Here is an 18,494-nt window from a genome sequence, read left to right on the forward strand (position 1 = left end):
CAGTTCTTCGGACCATGATCCCTCCAGGGAAGGAAGGGACTGTGTGGCCATGGCTCTGCCAGCCCAGATGTGCAGCAGGGCACGGGTCTGCACCCGGCAAGACTGCCAACACTGACAATCCAGACATGGGGACAGACCCACATCTGCCATCCCACTGCAGGAGACTGGGAAATCAGACAGCAGAATGGCACAGATCCATAGGAACAGGGGCCATGTGGGGCCGTGGAAGGGAGCTGCCTACACCTGACCATCTCCCTGGGGCTGGGATTTCTGTGCACTGTAGCCTACAGTCTAATAAAACAACTCTTTTCCCCTCCCTGCCCTGTTTTCAGGCTGCTGAGGTGCCAGCCCTTATTGCTTGGAGTGCCAGTCTGTTGTCTCCAGGGACTCCCTCCTTCAGCTCCTGCACAGGGAGATCCCATCAGCCTCCAGACATCAGCTCCTGAGTCAGGCAAGGAGGTCTGCAATCCCTCCTGAATATCCCAGAGACAAACCAGGGTGCAGAGGATTAATTAGTACTTAGAACCAAACATTTTGGTCAACTCCAGTTCTGTCTTAACAAACTATTTTCTTTTTCTGACTTATTCAGATATTATAATATGAACATGTACTAACAACAGCAAACAAACACTTTAATTGCTGCATCACAGGTACAGAATCACGGAAGGGTTTGGGCTGGAAGGGACCTTAAAGATCCTCTCGTTCAAGTGGGACTTTGTGAAGGAACAATATCATCATACCTTGTATGGTACCGACTCCACCTTTGGCTTCTTAACAGGAGTGTGCTGCAGGGTGTCTTTTTTATCTGATAAAACTGAATGAATAAAAAGAAACATAGAGTCATGGTTCTTTTTCCCTCTGAAAACCAGCCCTCCTATTCCCTTACATTTGACTGACAGGTAAAACATGGCTTTCTTTACTATGAATCAGATGCTGATTATTCTGGACAATCACCACCTAAGACTTTGTCGAGCAGATAAAGACAAACCAGAAAATATTCTTACAGGGCAGTTCTCTTTTTGCAGTGTTTTTCTTCCTTCTGATCGGAAACTCATCAATTTTTAGTTCACCATCATCTGACACATATTCATATTCGTCCCGTACAGGTTTGGCTTTGTCTTCCTTAAAATTCTGCAGTGACCCAAACACACTAGTATTCAGCTGGGTTTTGACTCCCTTTGAACTGAAATGAAAAGAAAAATTACAATTCAGTAACAACACTGGGTAGAAAACAGCTTGGGACTTGACAGAGAGGAAGACAATGAGTATCTCTATGCAGAAATCTCAGTCAACTTGATACTTTCAGGGGTGCCAAAACAATTAGAATAATTTTACAAACACATTTCTGAACCTACAATTTATATATCAAATCAGGATGCTGACTAAAGCACTAGAAGAACTTTTCGTGATAGGGTATTTTCTAAATTGACCAGAAAGGCAGATTTTCATCTTCTTGTAAAAAAATATAAATAATGACTTTTCAATCTGCTTTTTTAGTTGATGTGTGTTGTCATATTTTTACTTACCCAAGCAACTTCTTATTAGAGAAAGAGAATGTAAATTTGTTGTCCTTATTTCCTGATAAAGGTGTCTTTTCTGATTTGTGTTCCTCTTCCATTTTTAGAAGTGAATCAGGTTTACTGTTCTGAAAGGCAAACGAGGCAAAACAAAAGAATTAAACCAGTTAAATGTCATTTATGTTGTAGATTCCCAGGTATCTTCAGAGATTCTATTCATCTACAGACAAAGAGAATTGCAAAATCATAGAATCACAGACTGGTTTGGGTTGGAAGGGACCTTAAAGCTCATCTCATTCCACCCCCTGTCATGGGCAGGGACACCTTCCACCAGCCCAGGTTGCTCCAAGCCCCGTCCAACCTGGCCTTGGACACTTCCAGGGATGGGGCAGCCACAGCTCCTATGGACAACCTCTGCCAGGGCCTCCCCACCCTCCCAGGGAAGGATTTCTTCCCAGTGTCCAAATAAGGTCCCCCAAATGTGGTGAGTAACAGAGGATATTGTAACAGGAGAATTTGTTTGCACTTTTGTCATTAGAATTTCACAACAAACATCTGCTTCAGTGAGACAGCCTGAGGACACCTTATTTAATTGCCCCTGCAGACAAAATGTGCTGTTCTAGGAGTGAATTTCACTAACCCTCCATTAGCCCTCCAGGAAGGTAAGCTTTTAAATCCATGTGGCATAATTCAGATTTCATTAACTTTAATTTCATGCCATTAAAATTAGTTACTGAGTATAAATTATTAGTTAATTATTGATTAGTTATTGATTTCTCTGCAACTGCTCCAGACTTAAAGCAGTAGGACTGTGTTGCAGGAAGGATCACAAAAGGGATCAGTACTGAACATCTCACTGTCAACAGTTTGGCGTCACAATGGATAAGATGGATAATTCAGCACATGTTATCCAAGAATTCATCCACACACATCCCCTTCCTTAATTAGTGACTGATTCTTTTCTGCTTAATTTTTTTCTTTAAAAACTCAGAATTGGTGTCTTGTCCTCTCTGCTTAGGCAGAGCCATGAACAATTCTCCACCCTCAGCTCATCACTGTGTGGCAGAACCAGCAGCAGAATTTAACAGGAGGCGTTACCTTATATTTCCATTTGGCTTCTGTTTTGCTTTTATTTTGCTCTCGGACTTCAAATTTCTCCACCTCATTCTGCTTGCTTGCAGATTCTTTATTGGGAACACTTAGAACATTCTTTGCAGCCTGGGGAAAAAAAGTCAGGAAAAAGTCCTTTTAATGAGGATGCAGTGCTGCCATGTCAGAAACACAGGCTTTATTGGAATATAACACAATATATTTTTGAAAACTCCTATTTATTCTTTTGGAACCCAAAACTGAGGTTCAGTCAAATATTGATGCTTCAGAATCTGCAGAAGACCAGCTGCTCTTCTCCTTGATACACCAACACACTCATCTCCCTGCCTTGCTGCTCCATGACAGGCATCACAAACTGCACACAAACTGCTAAAAGTTCAGAAGTGTTTTAGGAAAGATTTTGGGGTATTTCTTTACAAACAGCAACTCTGACATTCCTCAGTGGATTCTGGCCCCTCCTGAAGTCAACAGCAAAATTCGTGCTGAATTAAAAGGTTTCAGAATTCAAGGACATCACAAAGAAACTTGTCCTACACAGGCAAAAGTGGAAGAAAACTATTGTTCTATCTCCAGTCACTCCTTCTAGAGCGAAATCTCAAGTAAATTTGATGCTTTAGAAACAAGTTCTGTCACTATTGATACCTTTTGATCTAAATGGGTTTCTGGCAGGCTCCATATCAAAGAATAACCAAGCAAACAGTCAAATTAAATCCAAGAGTTGGGTAAAAGAAGGGCAATGATCCAGCAGTTACAAATCTCTCCTTCTCATCAGCAGAGCCAGGGTTTCACACTGTGTCACACAGATTACCTTCTACATGAGACCTAAGGAGTGATTTTATCCCTCTGATGGCAGGAGAAGGGGGAGAAGTTAAAACATGACCCACCTTCCCCTTCTTTGGCGTCTCGATCTTGGTCAGAGCCTCCTTGGTGTGTGCCTCCAGCAAGTCGAGGTTGGGGATGGCTGGTGGGGGACTCTCCTTTGCCTTCTTTCCTTTCTTTTTGCCTTCTCCCTTCACTTTCGGTGTTTTGGGAGGCTTTGGGGGCTTGGGGGGCTTGGGAGGTTTGGGGGGTTTGGATGGCTTGTGTTGTTTGGGGGTTTTCACAGTTTTGGGAGTCTTTTTTTTAGGGAGCTTTTCTGCGGGAGGGGGCGGAGGCGTCACTTGGACAGGTGAAGGTGCCTCCTCCTTCTCCACAGGACAGGTCTCCTCGGTGGTGGTGTTGGCACTCATGTCTGCTTTGCTGGCTTTCGAAGCGTTCTGCAGTTTGGCACAAAACAGAAGGTGTTCACACCCACCTGTCTCATGGTTGATATTCACCTACACCCTCCCTTCCACGGGGAAACAAACCCCAAAGATCCCCAAAGATTTGCTGGGGGGTGATCTGCATCACAGGTCAGTCTGGCCAGGGAATGAAGATCCCACCAAAGGCCACAGTAAGGCTCTGCTCACCAATTCCCACCCCCACGTCCCTCAAGCACAAGTCTGGCCTGGAGAAACTCAAGAGGCTTGGTAGGGAATGTAGGTCCATCAGGTGGGACTGTCCACACAAACAGATGGATGAAATGAACACATTCTTCTGCTTAAAATGCTGATCAGCTTGAGCACAAACGCTTTCCACTTAATTCTGATGTGATAAACGCAGCAGAATCACATTTCATGCCCCCCGGGAAAAATTAGCAGTAAAATAGTTGCCCAATTAAAATTAACACTGACTAATTAAAAAGAAATTATTTTCTGCTTAACTTGCCGTTCTGACAATCAGAAAACTTAAATACTACATCAAAGAGGATCAAAGGACATGACAGATTTCGGTTTTGAGGGCTTTGGATGTCGTTAGAAAGGGGGTGGAATGTAACACAATGTCTTCTCAAAGGAACTGAACCAGCTATTGTCACCTTGTGGGATATGGTACCACACTCAGTGGGTGATCCCCCCATGCAAACTCCTTTATTGGGGGTTTTTTGGGTTTGTTGGGTTTTTTGGGCAGTGTTATAATTATTATCTCATTTGCTATAGCTACTCTGCCCCAAGAGCAAGGCTTCCCACTGGGACAAGGCACAGGATCATAGTTCCAAGCTCAGCCAATGTCATGGACAAGAGTGTTAAGCACAAGAAAAAGCAGATGTTACATTGGGAGCGTGGTCATGAAGATGGCAACAGTGTTCTTTGAGTTCTATCCTATTCTGAGGGGAGAAGAGGCTAAAGTGAAACAGAAAATAAGGCTGGAGAGGGGAGTGTGGCCAGTCCAGCCAGGACCAGGTGGAGGAGAAAGGGTGCAGGACAGGCAGACACAGCATAAAGCTGAGGAAAAGCAGAGGAGCCCAGAACATGGCAAGTCAGCCACAGACAAGAGTCCTGAGCAGAGTTCTTTTAATGGAGAGAGTGGGAAACATTTATTTAAATACATCCATTTTTCAGCCTAGACATATATATAGTTAATATTATGAAAACAGCACAAACCTCACTTAATCTTATTTCTTTGGCAAGGTCCTTGATGAGTTGTGCTGGTTTGAAGTTTTCTGGTAGTTCATCTTCATGCTCTGCTAAAGCCTAAAACACAACAAAGCCAGACTGCTGTTTCTGTGCATGTTTTTTCAAAAATAGAAAAAAAACCCTCTTGAAGTGACTCGACCAAATTTTTCCTATGTGCTGAAATAAATCTTGACTGCATTAGACATTCAAATAAGGAAAAATATACTTTTTTCCCCCTTCTGGATATTATTGTAACAAGTTGTCCTGAGAGAACAACAAAGTCAATCATCTTTTTTCAGATATTACTGCATTTTCACAGCTGCAGCGTCATTTTGCTCAGCCCCTTACATGAGATTCTGAGAGAAATTCCTTTTCTACGTTTACCAAGACACACTGTCTCAGGCTGGTGTCCTCAGTGAGTACAGGCAGGTACTGTGTCAGCAGAGGGTTCTGGGGGCTCTGGGGGCACTGACATCATCTACACTCACATGTGTGTTACCATAGTCAAAGTCCAACTTTGGCCAATTCCCCTGTCCATGTTTAGTGATGGAATAGGCTATCTCCTGCAGCTAAGTCCCCCAAAATTTAGGAGCCACGCAAACAAGAATAACACTTCTGAAATAGCTGTTGCAGGAAACTGAGGCTTCAAATCCCTTTAAGCCTTGTCTCCAAGCAGTGTATATTTCCTGGCTGGGTCAAGGTGTTGGGTTTGCAGGAACTGGGCACCTTGTGCCCACAGAAAAGCAGGTGTTGTTCCAGCCCTCACTGCACAAACCCTCTGCTGAGCTGCTGTGGCACATGGAGATGCTTGGAATCAAGGAGAACATTCATCCAGTGTCCCTTTGGCAACTTTTTTAGAACTCTGGTGGTACCATTTTTCCTGCTCACTCCTCATGTGGCACCATGACATCCCAGCTAGCGCCTGCCTTCCCGTTCTCCCAGTTCCCTCTCTTTGGCATCTCAGAATTGGATGTTTTGCTCTGGAGATGTGATTTGTTCTAGCATTTCCTCTCTGCCCCAGCAACTAACAAACACCCAATATCAACCCAGGCTGCTTCTCCTAACCTGTTTTTTAGTCCATGACCTGAAAGCACCGTTGAGAATCTTTGCTCCTTGGAGTAGATGAGCAGGAGGTTGCTGTCCAGCTTTATGCAAACCTAAGTAGAGGAAAAACCCAATGTCATTCAACAACTGACAGTTTACAGGAAGTCTTTAATTTGGAAAAGTTTAACTGGAAAAGTTAAAGTTAACTCTTGGAGAGTTGGTCCCCACAATTCAATCCCTATTGTGACTTGATGGTAATAAGGAGTATATTTACTGTGTCACAGATCCAGCTCAGCCTTCCTACACAGTGCTCCTGTCAGCTCTGTCTACATCAGCAATCCTTTGGCTCCTTTCTCGGTCCCACACTCATCCCTAACTTCTATGGCCACTGATCCAGGCTGTGGGAATAAAAAGGTACCATCAGTGGCTCTTTGATTCTGACTGAATTCTGAAAAGCACCCTGTGGATTAATTAGACAAATTTTCCTCTTTATAGAAGGATCTGATGGATATCTCCGGACACATCCTATAGTAAGAGAAATAGAGGCAAAGAGCAAAGCAAGCCCAAATCTGTAAAGAACATTTACACATGGATGTTTGGATCAACTCTGCAGGAATCAAATTTGAAAGAGCTGGAACTTCACAGAAAACTTGGCTTTAATTCCCAATGCTCCTGCTGGCCACATGCCTGATGCTGCTGTGGCCCCATGTCCATGAGACCCGCCCATATCTTCAACTAGGATCAGCAGGATGAAGGGAGAAAGGAGGGCTCACAGAGCCCATAGCTCATTCAGTTAAAGCAGGGAATGAATCCAGACTCACAGGCAACTCAAAATAAAATAACAGCATTATTTTATAAAGCAGAATAAACCTTCCCATAGGCCCAAGTAAGAGGAACAGCTCAGGCCTTTCCCAGAGCCTATGGCAGGATGTTCAGGGGTGAGCTGGACCAGAGCAGCACGTTCTGTTGGTATGTTCAAAGTAGTTTTCAAACATTAACAAGACCAGTTTTGGCCACCTGTTCATCCTTTATGTGGACATCACCATATATTAAAGGTAACTGTTCTCAGATCCCAAAGCTGAGCCATCGAGGCAGGCAAGGAAATGCAGTTTTACCTTTGAATTTCTCTAGTAGATGCCTCCCCATGTACCAACACGCTGTTTCAAAGTTTGGAAACTGGGTCAGACTGACAATTTTCAATCGTCTTTCTACTTCATATGCCCTGCAAGACAAAGCCACAGAACTTAGAGCATCACAGGGCATGAGTGTGTCACAAAAGCCCCAGGGTCATTTTGCAGCCTCTCTCTGCTGCTGCCATGTAGTCTGGCATCAGGCCAAAAGCAGAATATAACAACAGCACCACTAAAGAACACTGGTGATACAGATGTATGATCGTTTTATTGCATTATTTGCCCAGAATCAATAAAGAACTACTTGTACTGTCTTACACCGAGCAAAGGGTCCAGCTGAGTGGGTGGGGGCTTATCCAGCACTGAATGGTGGGTGCCAGGGTAAATCTCCTGGCGGTTTGTAGCAGTTCTTCCTTCAGGACATGGCCAGACCAACCCAGGCACCTCACATATCCTCCTGTGCATCGTGCAACAGGTGTAAGGGCAGCTGGGAACAACTCAGCGTGAGAGAACGTGGTCAGAGGGCACAAAGGTGGGTACACCACCCAAAACTGCCCGACACAGCCACACCAACCTTACTGCCAATGATTTATTATTACTCATTGATTAAAAACTGAGCCTCTACACAACTTCAGATTTTAATGCCAGATTACCTCATCTGCATTTCAACGCTTAGACTGTGTAGAAAATGTCCTGCGAAGGCCAGGCAGTCTACAGGTGTTAGAGTTGCATAAATCCAACCTAAAAGAGAAAGACAAGAGTCCTCAGGATAAAAACTGGAACGGCAGCAGCACAGACTTTAATCACAACATGATGTTTATACTTTACTGAGCAGCTTCCTCCCTAGGTACCAACACAGCTCTCCAGTCCAGCCTCAGAACCACACATTCTTTGAACAAGTGGCCCCTTGTTTATTTTGCTGCATAATGGCAGCTGCTTTCCCATCTCCATGAAAACCTGTGACACGTACTTTATCACAGTGTCAGAACCAGGTGTTTTCCAAACGTGTATTTTCATACAAAAATCTACTCAAGTTAGGGAATCTCTATAAATTGCTCTGTGTTTGTTCCACCATCTGCTCCACAGATGGTGATGAGAGAAACACCTACTTTCCACTTCTTACACTCGAGGTAAAATTCAAGTGTGTAAACATTCTGTGCAAGAATATACTCACAGACAGCAAAATGTCACTACTGTCTGCTGCCTCCTGAGCACTGGTACCAGTTACTGCCTGCACTCAGACTATGGCTCAAAGGGGTTCTGCATCATTTACATGCACGTAGAGGGAGAGAAGATCCCTGTCCCAAAGAGATTACAGTTTCAACAGGTAACAGGGAGGGCTGGAAACAGCAATGCAAATGAGGAAATTGTTGTTCATGATGAGGAGAAGGCAAGGGAGAAGGGTTGGAGCAGAACTGTGTTCACTTCAAACCCTGCACTCTTTTGTGATCAACTCCCTGTCCTTATAGAGATCCTCCCAGGAACCAAGAAAAATGAAATCCACTATCCCTAATATCCAAAGAAAGCATGAGTCTATTAAATAACCCATAAAAATCTGTAACACCGAGGTCTTTGGCCTAGTGTGCAGCCATAAGTGCACACTCACACTCATGCAGGTACCTGCATTTCCTGAGTGTCTCAGGGGATTAATGTCTGTGACAAGGATTTTGGGGGGTGTCATGGTCAGAATATAAATTCATTAAACATAAATTCTCTCTCAGGTGTCAGAAAGCACCAATGTCATGGTGGATACAGAAGGAGAATTCAGGAGTTACTGCAACCCAGCTAGACCATGGGTGGAACACTCTGCCTACTAGTGGTATTTTAAAAAGGCTGCTAAAATTTTAATAGAAAGCAGTAAAATGTCTGATTTTTTCTTTTTTGATTGTTATGCTTGTTAGCATATGAAATCAAACTTCTATTGAGAATTAGACTTTAGACTTTGTCAGAGAAAGTTGTCAAATCCCACCCCTCTGGCATTTTGGATGTGCTCCTCTGAACAGAGGAGGGAAGCCCACCTGCCCCAGCCTGCTCACCTGATGGGATGAAGAGTGTCTGGCCTTGTTTAACGGTGCATTTGTAACATTTATCCACTTGGTCTGCAAAAAACATCTCACTGTGGTTTGCTGCTGACTGCCAGCGTTCATACAGAGAAATATTTGCAGGGGCTGGTTTGATGAGATAAAATATCTTTTCTCCCTGAATTAGGAAATATAAAATTAGCAATGAGCAGCCAAACCAACCAACACTGCAGTGGCACAGACACACACACACACCAATATTTATCTAGATATACAGATAACGTTGTGTATTTTAGCCGTATGTAAATAAAATTAACTAGTGAGCTTTGTACAGAGGGGCTGAAATAATTAAAGCACCAGCTGACCACATCTGCTCAGATTTGTGGGAGTGATGTTTACAGCACCAGGTTCCATCACCGTGCCAAAGCAGGACATTGTACCTTTAAGGCCTTGGGTGATGTGTGCGCAGAAGGCACTAAACAAATATTAAAATTCTAATAGAGTGAAAATACACAGAGGATTTGGATTTCCATGCTCCAAGTGCTTCCTCACTCAGGAGATCCAGTACTGCTGGGAGCGAACCCACTTACAGCAGATAAGGCTCAGATACAACGGAGCCATGGAGAAATAAACCTGAGAGCTGAATTTCAAGAGAATTTTATGCTGGTTCTTTGTGTGTAAAACTTAGTTTGTCACAAGATACACCTGACAGCCAGGAGCCCTCACCTTGAGCACGTGGTACCAGGCAGAGGCTCCGCCGGAGTCTATGTGGAAGTCGGTGTAACTGTCCTTCACACAGATCAGGCAGTACTTGGTCACTTTGGGTTTAGCCAGCAGAGCATCATCAGGCCAATAGTTTTCCACCCAGGACAGCTTCTTTACAATGTCAGGAGGCTCTACAAAACTGGACATCCTTACAGAGAGAACGGAGAACAGACAGGCAGCTTTTTAAAACAGAGCACAAGGACCCCGGCACGACGAGAGGCGAGTGTGTGACAATACCTGCATGGCAAACTGAAGCAGCTCCTCTTGTGGCAGTGGAACTGCTCTTCATTCAGAAAATTTGGGAAAACTCTTTACAAACAGAGATTTAAGGGTTTTTTTAAGTATGATGACTTAACAATAATCCTTTGCCTTCTTTCAGCAGCATCATCTCTGATCAAATATATGCTGTTTGCATTTCTCCAGCCCCTGCCTCTTGCTACGCAGGCTCAGGTATCACCAGATCTGTTATCACAGTCACCTTCCCAGCCCCCTTCTGAAGAGAAAGTGAAATGTGTGCACTTTGACATAAATCATCTGGTAAACCTTAAAAACTTGAAAGTTAAGCTTAATATTAATAATGCAAATAACAACAACATTACTGCTTATGGATAAATAAGTCTTGTTCTGATGATGAAAAATCAGTGATCTTATTTAGATTGACTAAATTACATTCAAAGCTCAGAAGAAGGAAAACGCCTAATTTGGGTTGATAACGTTAATATATTTAAAAGATAACATATATGTCTATAATTTCTATAATTTATACAAATAAATCTATTTATTTACACTAAGCATATACTCATATTGTATATGTATCTAACATTTATACAAATTATCTTCATTTACATTGAACATATGTTCATATTGTATTTATTTATTTATATAATTCACATATCATGTGACAAACATCATACACTATAATCATAGCTAAGACAATGCAGTGGCATGATAACCAGGTATTAAGTGTTTCATCCCAGAATGTGCTAAATTTTAGATTTATATATTCCAAAATTTGGGCTAATAGTTGTGGGAGGGGGAGATTCACTGCTGGACCACGTCAGTAAAGATATTTCCACTTCAAACCCAAACTAAATGCTCCCACATGTCATTTGTGCTCAGTGTCAAACCCTGATGACAACAGCTCCATTTCCATGGCAGGGTAGATGGAGCAGTGCATTCAATTAAACTGTCACTGTCTATGCTAAGAAATAAAATATTTGCTATTAATGTCTAAATTAGCAGTGTGTGAGCGACAGCTGCAGCAGTCCTTCAGGACAAAAGACATCCTGTTATTCGAGGATAATGGCAGAAAGCTGAAAAAATCTGCTGAAGATCCTGGTGATCTCTGAAGCCTGTAATGAGTAGAGCTGCAATGGGTGTGCACCACTAAATCCCAACTACATGGCTCAGGGGAGTAGCTGGAAAAATGAGCTTGTCATTATCCACCAGCCTTCTTTTTCAAGTCTCCTCACTGAAACAGATCGCTCCCCAAAACAACCATTCTTCATTTTTCTGCTGACATTCATCATCATCTGTGTAGTGTGTTTGTATGTAAAGGGATCTTCTCCTTCTCTGGTGCTTCCCTTCTGGAAGCATCAGCTACCCCAAAGGACTACAGGACCTGTAAAACTCGCAGCTGTTTGACATCCAACACTTTACAGATGCACCTGCCAACTCCTGGGATGAAGGTGCTGAGCACAGCGATGGAGAGCCCCGAGCAGGGACCTCAACTCTCAGGCACTGACACCAGCTAATGATCACAGAATCACAGAATCATGGAACAGTTTGGGTTGGAAAGAACCTTAAAGATCATCTCATTCCCATTTAGTCCATGGGCAGGGACACCTTCCACTATACCAGGTTGCACCAAGCCTCGTCCAGCCTGAAATTGGACACTTCCAAGGATGGGGCAGCCACAGCTTCTCTGGGCAACCTGTGCCAGGGCCTCACCACCCTCAGAGGGAGGAATTTCTTCTCAATATCTAATCTAGCTGATCTGCACCATGACCCCCAACCTGCCCTCGGGAAGTCAGCACCCCCCTGACTCTCAGCTGCTGTCAGACAGATCACAGGTTATCTGGCAAAAGCACTGAAACAGAACTATAACCCATGCTGTAGCATTAGAAAGATACAACAAAATTTCAAAGTTATTGTCCTTAAAGGACCCCCAGTGACATGTAACACTACACCTAAAGCCACACTTCATCTACTTACTCCCTCTCTGCTACTCTGCATGGAAGATTTTAGTAAGCAATGCATGATGCACTCACACCTAGTGGGATGCTCACTGCTGTACAGCACACTTGAAAAAAGAACGTGCCAAGGAGATCAAGATCACCTTAAGCTGGGAGAAGGTGTTGCCTTACATCCATCAGGGTTCCCATCTCACCAGAAAAACAACACAGAATATTAAAAATTAAGGCCCCTTGTGTCCGTGTTCTCCCACAGAGAGCATTATCACACCTCTGTGGTCACCCTGTCCTTCTTGCTTTGGTCTTAATGGTGTTTATCACATTGCACCCAAGTACCTAAGATCATACTTGGAACAGAGGACATTATCCTTCCCCACCTGGACAAGGCAGAGAATTCCCTCCTGGAGCATCAAGTTATGTCTGAGCAAACAGCTGCACTGGATGAATTGTGCCTGTACTACTGGAGCTGAAATAAAGCTGGAAGGTGCCCAAATGTCCTGTTGTGACACGTGGCTGCTGATGACACATGAATGCTGGTGACACAGGGCTGAGCTGCCATCACTGGTACCCTTCTCCTCACAGAGCAAAGAGCACCTTCATTTCGTGCTGTGCCTCCACTGGCTGTGTATGGATGATGCAGGGGAGAGCTGGAGCAGCCAGGGCTTCTATCCCAAGGTTAAAGAGCAGCCAGAAGCTTCTATCCCAAGGTTAAAGAGCAATCCCTAATGAGGAAAGCACTGGGGACACTGATCAAACTTGCCCCGCTGAACCCTGCCAGGTATCCCAGACATCGCATGGGATTCAGGAATTTTAAATCAGAATTTGTATATAATTCCATATAAGTAATACAATTACTTATAAGTAATTGTAATATAATTATAAAGACAAAAATAATATATACAACCATATTATTATATAGAAACATGTTATGTATAAATAGACATGTATTTTATATAAATATATATATAAATCGAATATAAATTATAAATAAATCTCTAGTAATTACAGGCAGGCTGAACCCTTACCTGGTGTCAGAGAACTCCAGGTTGATGACATTAAGGACTCTTTTCCTGTTTGTGCTGTAATAGTAATCCACAAATTCCTTGAGCTTCATCTTGCAGTCCTTCTGCTTGGTGACATCAGTGACATCAACACTCCGCTCCGGGCCTGCACATGAATCCAATGAAAGAGAGAGGTTGATGGGCAGCCTGCCTTGCCCCATTTTCTATGCTGGAGGGTGAGTTAATATGTCCAAAACCATCTCAATCTCCTGATTTTCTGATCTTTTCAGCCCTTGTACCCTCCCTGTTGTTTATGTATGCACCCACATAGACATACATGCATGAAAGACATGTATATACATGAAATATCCATAAAACTTTCGTAGTCATGTCCCTGACATAATTATTTCTGTAGCTTTTATCTTTAAAGGATTAACATTATTTTAGATATATTAATTTCATTATGGATTTTATTTGCTGAGTGAAATTTAAATGCAAATACCTTTGTATCCTTGGAGCAAGCCCTCCCCACCATGTAATAAAGGTCCTATGATTGCTGACAGGGTGTAACACTGTACTACTACAAGTATTACTATCACAATACTGTACAAGTGCAATATCTTCACCAACTGATTTTCCAGAATTCCAAATTCTTTTATGCTCTATTTTAAATTTTTCCTTACAAAACCTATAAATCAACGAGGAGTTCCCTTTTCTTACCATGGTATTTCAGGCATACCACCAAAAAAAATTGACCTTTTGTTATTTTACCCAAAATTACACATCAAAACCCCATCCCCTCTGCATCAGAGTACAGGGATGATCTACTAGTCCTTACACATTTCCTCTGACAGACCTTGTGGGATACAAATCTCTGATGTTAATACTAACAGCATCAGTTAATCAGTGGATTTTACACTGCGCAAAAAGAGAACACACAGAGAAAGGCAGAGCTTTATAAAGACACTCAGAGCTTTTTAAAGACATTAGGAAGGGAAAAAATCAATTTATTTTTCATGAAATGCCAGAATATAACAATGTCTTTGGCAGTCTCATTTGTGGTGGTTTGTCCTCTGCTCCTTCAGGTTGTTTCTAAAAGACATTCCAGGTCCAAGGTAATTAAGTACAAACCAGCAAGACAAATCCCTGCTTGGGAAATCCCACTTCAGTGAACAGACCCCAAAGAGGTTGGACCAGCACAGATTTGTGCCCCTCACTCAAATCTGGTGCCAGCTCAGGTTAAACAACCCATGTTGTTCCCTCCAGCTTTGGACTAACAGTCCTGCTGGTGGGGGGGATGATTTCAGCTGGAGGCTGAGAGAGCTCCAGCAGATGCCCAAGGAGCACCTCAGGCACACGAGAACATCTGCTGAGCATAGCAGGTGGGCAGGGAACACATGTTTCCTGTAGAAGCAAGGGAATAGAGGTAACAATAACATCAGGGGTCTTGTATTCCAGGCATTGGAACTGGCTGCCCAGGGCAGTGATGGACTCCTTATTCCTGGAGGGATTTAAAAGCCCCGTGGATGTGGGTCTTGGGGATGTGGGTTAATGCTGGCCTTGGCAGTGTGAGGGGAACAGTTGGACTCAATGATCTTGGAGGTCTTTTCCAAACTGAATTGATACTGTGATTCTGTGATTCTCCTTTATTCACTGTTTTCTCACTGCAGATCCAACAGTGGCTGGTCATGGCACCCTCCAGTCTGGGGAATGGGTCAATGTTTGGGTAAGGGAGTGCAGGAGGGGGTGGTTAGCAGGCTGTGGAGGAAGATGAAGGGACCATGAAACACAGATGGATCCACTGGAGCTGCAGTCATGGCTCCAAAGAGACACTGCCTTGCCAGAAGACTGGAAGGAGAGAGACATGGATGAAGGACAGAGCACGAGAGGACAAGAGATGAGACACACATGCTAAAGGAAGAAGGATGTGGAGACAAGTGACTTTGGAGCCCTTCCATGGCTTCTGACCAAGGTCTTTTTTCCCAGGTGTGATGAGGTGATGGCTTGTGAAAAGATGCAGCACAACACCCTGCTCAGGACAGAGATGGGAGAATGCCAAGAGAATCCAAATGACCAGCAGCCCTGAAAACAGCTCTCACTGGCATCACTGCTAAAACACGGGCTGCCTGGGCAGAGGGAGCTGCACTGTAGCTGTTCTTTCAACACAAAGCAAGCTGGCAGTAATCAATGAAGTCCTGGCCTCCAGAAACCATTTCTTGATCCTGCTGTGGCTGTTACTTTTAGTGCAGAGCTATGGAGAGCAGTGCAGCCTGGCTCAGCCCCAGTGCCAAGCTGGTACACTAAACAACAGTGAGTTCATTGCTAACTACAGGCTCCCACTACATAACAAACCCTGCAGCCAGCACAGCCAGGGCATAGACAATATTTTACAATATATTTTACAATTTTTTACACAACCCATGGGTTATTTTTTTAAAAGCAGCAGCTGGGCTCCAAGCAGCCCAATGCCACCTGCTGTCCCCGGTACCCACCGACATAGTTTTCGACATCGCTGACGTAGAAGGTGGGTGCGGGCACAGCCAGGCCCAGCCCGTCCTTCTTGGGCACCAGGATGGGCTCTGCAAAGCCATTCTCTTCCAAATACTCTGGTGTTAGTTGGCTGCCTGGGACCTTCACCACGATATCTTCAGCACTGGAAAACCAAACAGAGGCAATGGTGAGGGGCTTCCACGCTCAGTTTGGGATGATCTGCATGCCACTACTGAAAGGAAGGCAATATGGATAAGGAATTACATACAAATTAGGCCCAGAAGCCAAAAGCCAAAAAGTCATTTATTGCAAAGCACGAAGAGCACAACAGAATCATTCGGAATCAATGTCTTGAGCCTCATGCTCCAGCTACTGGGAACTCCTAAAATAAGAGCTTGTGGCAAAAAGCTGTTCTCTTCAGCTGTAGGATCTGTTGAGCTACTGGTGATCAATGTTAAAGGAATTAGCGTTAAATGTTCCACTCTAAAGAAGGTAAGATTAAAAACATTACCTAATATCAAATAAATTGGGCTGGAAATACTTTGCAAATCATTTTAAAGAAGTAGAATAAATTGCTTGGGAAATATTCTGCAGATCATTTTGAAGTGGCTGGGAGGGCTCCAAGGGGAATGAGGAAAGGGCAGCTCCATTGGCCCACCAGCTATTGGCACTGAGAGCTCCCAAGGGAAATTCAAGTCTGGTTTCTTGATCTTTTCAGGCGTGAAAAGTGACTGTACATGAAGGACCAACAGTCCTAAAAGTGTCCTGTCGCCATGTGCTGTGTGTCAGCTGGGAGCAGTCAGACTTTGAAGGTTCTCCCCAAAAAGCCCTTCCTGCCCAGGCAGGTAAGGCCAACGTCTGAGTGCTCTCTCCTGCAGCAGTCCTGCACTCCAGTTCACATCTCCATACGGCACCAAAATGGGCAGGAAAGAGGACGAGCCTGGATGTGCTGTCGTGGCTGCTGCCACGCTTGAGCTCACCACCTTCCCCACCCCATGACACCCAACCTGCCCCAGAGCCCCCACACCCTCTGCTGGGGGGGATCCTCCTCTGACCTCACCATACAGGGTGGGGGAACCCCTCACCCTGCGCCTGCTCATAGAATTCCAGAATGGTTTGGGTTGGAGGGGACCTTAAAGCCCACCTTGTTCAGTCCCCCCTGCCATGGGCAGGGACACCTTCCACTAGCCCAGGTTGGTCCAAGCCCAGTCCAACCTGAAATTGGACACTTGTAGGAATGGGGCAGCCACAGCTTCTCTGGGAAACCTGTGCCAGGGCCTCCCCAACCTCAGAGGGAGGAATTTCTTCCCAACATCCCATCTAACCCTGCCCTCTGGCAGTGGGAAGCCATTCCCCCTTGTCCTGTCTCTCTGGGCCTTTGTTGAAAATCCCTCTCCAGCTCTCTTGGAGCCCCTTTATGCCCTGGAAGGGGCTCTAAGATCTCCCTGGAGCCTTCTTTTCTCCAGGCTGAGCACCCCCAGCAATCCCAGCCTGGCTCCAGAGCAGAGGCACATGGCTTCTGTATGTGCCACAGAACTTACACATCATTTTAAAGAGAGATTGGTCCCAGAGCAGGCAGCAATGATCAGGGCAAAATGAGAGGCTGGTACCTCTGCTGAAACACGTGAAGCATCAATTGAATTGTTTACCCCTACTACTGTTGCTACTCTAATGCTATTTTGGTATTAAACATTCCAGAGCAGAATGGCAATAATTACATTTTTTGCCTTTTTGCTTTCTTCACTGTTCCTTTTGACCCAAGCCCCTCCAGGGGACTCACCGGGGCTCGTCATTCACTGCCATGTGCTGGGAGTCAGGAACATTTCTGGTCTGAGACCCCCTTTCTCCTTTCACCCTGACTGACGGGTGCTGGGGTTTGGTCTGGGCCACCTGCACATCTCACTCGTTTTCTTCAGAGGAGACAAATTCTCCACAAGACTTTGTGTCACTGATGGCACAAGTGTGGGTGTCAGAGGCCTCATCTTGCAGCTACTTCTTTGGACTACAGACCCTTCTGTCTTAGAAACTTTAATTTGGCAGCAGGATTTTCTTACACCCACATTAATGGGAGAAACAAGGAGAAAATTTGGGGGGTTATGGTATTTTTTTTTTTTTACAACTTGGGAGAGACTCAGAGATATTGTGCGTGTGAGTGCAGTCTCAGAGGCCACCCGAGGTTACTGAAATCAGTCTGCCTGGGCCTTAAATCTTTTACTAAATGAGCTTTGCGATCTGTCAAATCAAAAAAAAAAAAAGAAATAAAGACAAACAGTTAAGACAAAGATCTTGCAGGCCCCAATAACAATAGCCAAGCAAGTAAAAATACTGGATCCTGAGCTCAGCGAGACACATCTGTAAGAGCTGCAAAACACTTCAGAATTATTTTCAGTTTTTTCCTTAACCAGCCCAAGACCAGGATCTCAAATTAAATGCGAAATTAAATTCTCCATAAAAAGGAAGAAGTTTTGTGTTTACCAAGTACACTTTGCCAGTCTCCAAGGATTCTTCTAAAATAATTAGTTATTAATAATTAAGGATTTATTTGGTTATGGTCTACATTAAAGAGCCAGAAGAAAATGATCACTCTTGCAAATGGCTGTGAAGCAGCCTAATAACGTGTGGGACATGTCACCCAACAATTAGCACTATTCATTACCCCAGTGAGAGAGCCTTTGTCACCCAGAAACTGAGCATGTCGTTGTTCTTTCCAAGATGGAGACAGACTTCAGCAAAGTCATTAGGATTTTTGAGAA

At 44.1% G+C, this 18,494-nt stretch overlaps 1 protein-coding gene across 1 annotated transcript in view; it reads right to left on the minus strand.

The window, feature by feature from the left end:
• Positions 1 to 18,494, minus strand: part of PHF2 (PHD finger protein 2) — a 43,506-nt gene that overhangs the window by 15,679 nt on the left and 9,333 nt on the right. The window contains exons 4-16 of the mRNA XM_027702719.1: positions 15,744 to 15,904; positions 13,276 to 13,417; positions 10,020 to 10,206; positions 9,309 to 9,471; positions 7,926 to 8,013; positions 7,258 to 7,364; positions 6,164 to 6,255; positions 5,087 to 5,176; positions 3,512 to 3,883; positions 2,616 to 2,735; positions 1,527 to 1,645; positions 1,005 to 1,183; positions 741 to 814 (exon numbers count right to left, since the gene is read on the minus strand). Coding sequence (XP_027558520.1) covers positions 741 to 814; positions 1,005 to 1,183; positions 1,527 to 1,645; positions 2,616 to 2,735; positions 3,512 to 3,883; positions 5,087 to 5,176; positions 6,164 to 6,255; positions 7,258 to 7,364; positions 7,926 to 8,013; positions 9,309 to 9,471; positions 10,020 to 10,206; positions 13,276 to 13,417; positions 15,744 to 15,904 — 1,894 coding nt within the window. The remainder of the gene's footprint in view (positions 1 to 740; positions 815 to 1,004; positions 1,184 to 1,526; positions 1,646 to 2,615; positions 2,736 to 3,511; positions 3,884 to 5,086; positions 5,177 to 6,163; positions 6,256 to 7,257; positions 7,365 to 7,925; positions 8,014 to 9,308; positions 9,472 to 10,019; positions 10,207 to 13,275; positions 13,418 to 15,743; positions 15,905 to 18,494) is intronic.

Source organism: Neopelma chrysocephalum, unplaced genomic scaffold (genome assembly GCF_003984885.1).
Source record: "Neopelma chrysocephalum unplaced genomic scaffold, ASM398488v2 Primary Assembly neopelma1_194, whole genome shotgun sequence".
In the NCBI taxonomy this organism is placed as follows: domain Eukaryota; kingdom Metazoa; phylum Chordata; class Aves; order Passeriformes; family Pipridae; genus Neopelma; species Neopelma chrysocephalum.